Source organism: Athene cunicularia, assembly GCF_003259725.1.
Source record: "Athene cunicularia isolate RWA chromosome 3 unlocalized genomic scaffold, athCun1 chr3_part1, whole genome shotgun sequence".
Lineage (NCBI taxonomy): Eukaryota > Metazoa > Chordata > Aves > Strigiformes > Strigidae > Athene > Athene cunicularia.
Genome location: NW_020799097.1, coordinates 110,965,605 through 110,967,319, shown reverse-complemented (window position 1 = coordinate 110,967,319; position 1,715 = coordinate 110,965,605). Strand labels below are relative to the sequence as shown.

The window sequence follows — 1,715 nt, the reverse complement described above, 5'->3', positions numbered from 1 at the left end:
CCATGTGACAAGCATAGAATTTGGCCACATTTTACCTCTGTTCCTAAAGCTGCTAGCAAGCATGCTAGAAACGGCTAGGGAACTTTGAACAGAAGATCCTTGATTGTCTAGGCAGACTGAAATGGGTAATGAAATTAAGCTGCTGAAATGCCAAAGGATCTGCCACAACTGAATCTCAGAGGACAAGGAGTGGACATGAGTGTAAAACTACCCCAAAACATTGTTCTAATATAAGTAGGATTGTGCCTTCTTCAGAATAGTTTTGGTTTGGCAGCTGGCTGTGGGCAGCATCAAGACTCCAGATTCTTTCCTTGGCCTGGAAAATGAGGGCCTGCAGCCTTTTCTGACGAGACTCTCGGGCCACTGGTGACAGTTCCCAGTATTGGTTGTCTTCTAGCCTCAGCCTTAAAGCAGTGTAGTAATGAAGTTGTGAAAATCTGCAGTGTTAGTCCTAAAGATCTTCGCCCTTGTCTTCGCAGGCATCTGGAGTACAAGTTGCCGATGAGGTATGCCGTATCTTCTATGACATGAAAGTACGGAAGTGCTCTACGCCTGAGGAAATTAAGAAGAGGAAGAAGGCTGTCATCTTCTGCCTCAGTCCAGACAAAAAGTGCATTATTGTGGAAGAAGGCAAAGAGATTCTGGTGGGAGATGTCGGTGTAACAGTTACCGACCCTTTCAAGCACTTTGTGCAGATGCTTCCTGAGAAGGATTGCCGTTATGCCTTGTATGATGCAAGCTTTGAGACCAAGGAATCCAAAAAAGAAGAGCTGATGTTTTTCTTGTGGTAAGCTGTCTTCCCAACTCACTCATTCTTAATGTGCAGTCCGAGCACTGCGGGTGAGGTCTCTTGAGCATTGTATTGCCCAGGCTGGCAAGGTGGCAAGCTTAAAGTGAGCTGGGCAGCCTAATGCCTGTATTCTGAGCCATGAGACATTTTACTTGTTCATATGCGGTAGGATAATGTTTCTGTCTGTGCTCGATAGTAAATGTCCCTAATTGCACTCTTTTTGGTGTATCCCACTAGGGCACCAGAACAAGCACCTCTCAAAAGTAAGATGATCTACGCAAGCTCCAAGGATGCAATCAAAAAGAAGTTTCAAGGTATGTAATGCAGCTAACACTCCTAGTTGTGCCATGCCCCTAAAATGCTTACGCAGCAAGGCTTAACTGTTGGCTAATTGGTTTGGGGTGGTTTTTTGAGATGCTAGTGAGAGATGAGAACTTCACAGGTGAAATGCCCTGTGACAGAGCTAAAATGAGCTCTGGCTAAAACACTGACTGAATTTTAGAGGCACTAGAACTGTACTGAGGACAAGAGCAGGTTTTGCAGTGTGTGATACTAGCTGTACTGTACAGAGCAGCACATCTGCCATTTACCAGCCTGTAAGGTGCAGATTCATAACACAGAGCTGGGTTTTTTTTGTGGAGCTGCCTCTGTGGCAGAGGAGTTTCAGCCCTGTGTCTGTTGAGATATGCAACCTCATAAACTTCCTGTGCTGTATTAGTAGTAATTAACAATTCATTTGATTTAGAGATGCAGTTGTGATTACTCATTTCAAAAGGCATTGCATCTCCCAAGTGGAGAAGTGAAGTTCTGTTTGGCCTGTCAGGCACCATTAACCAAGGAGTAAACACCTTGCTGCAGCATTCAGAAATTTCATGCTAAGTTGGTCATTACAATGGCTGGTAGCCAGATAGCACTGCCCCCCCCC

The 1,715-nt window shown here is 45.0% G+C and overlaps 1 protein-coding gene across 1 annotated transcript in view; it reads left to right on the top strand.

The window, feature by feature from the left end:
• Positions 1-479: 479 nt before the first annotated feature.
• DSTN (destrin, actin depolymerizing factor) overlaps positions 480-1,715 on the top strand; it is a 3,387-nt gene continuing 2,151 nt past the window's right edge. The window contains exons 1-2 of the mRNA XM_026846450.1: positions 480-787; positions 1,028-1,104. Of these exons, the coding sequence (XP_026702251.1) occupies positions 528-787; positions 1,028-1,104 (337 nt within the window). The 5' untranslated portion in view covers positions 480-527. The remainder of the gene's footprint in view (positions 788-1,027; positions 1,105-1,715) is intronic.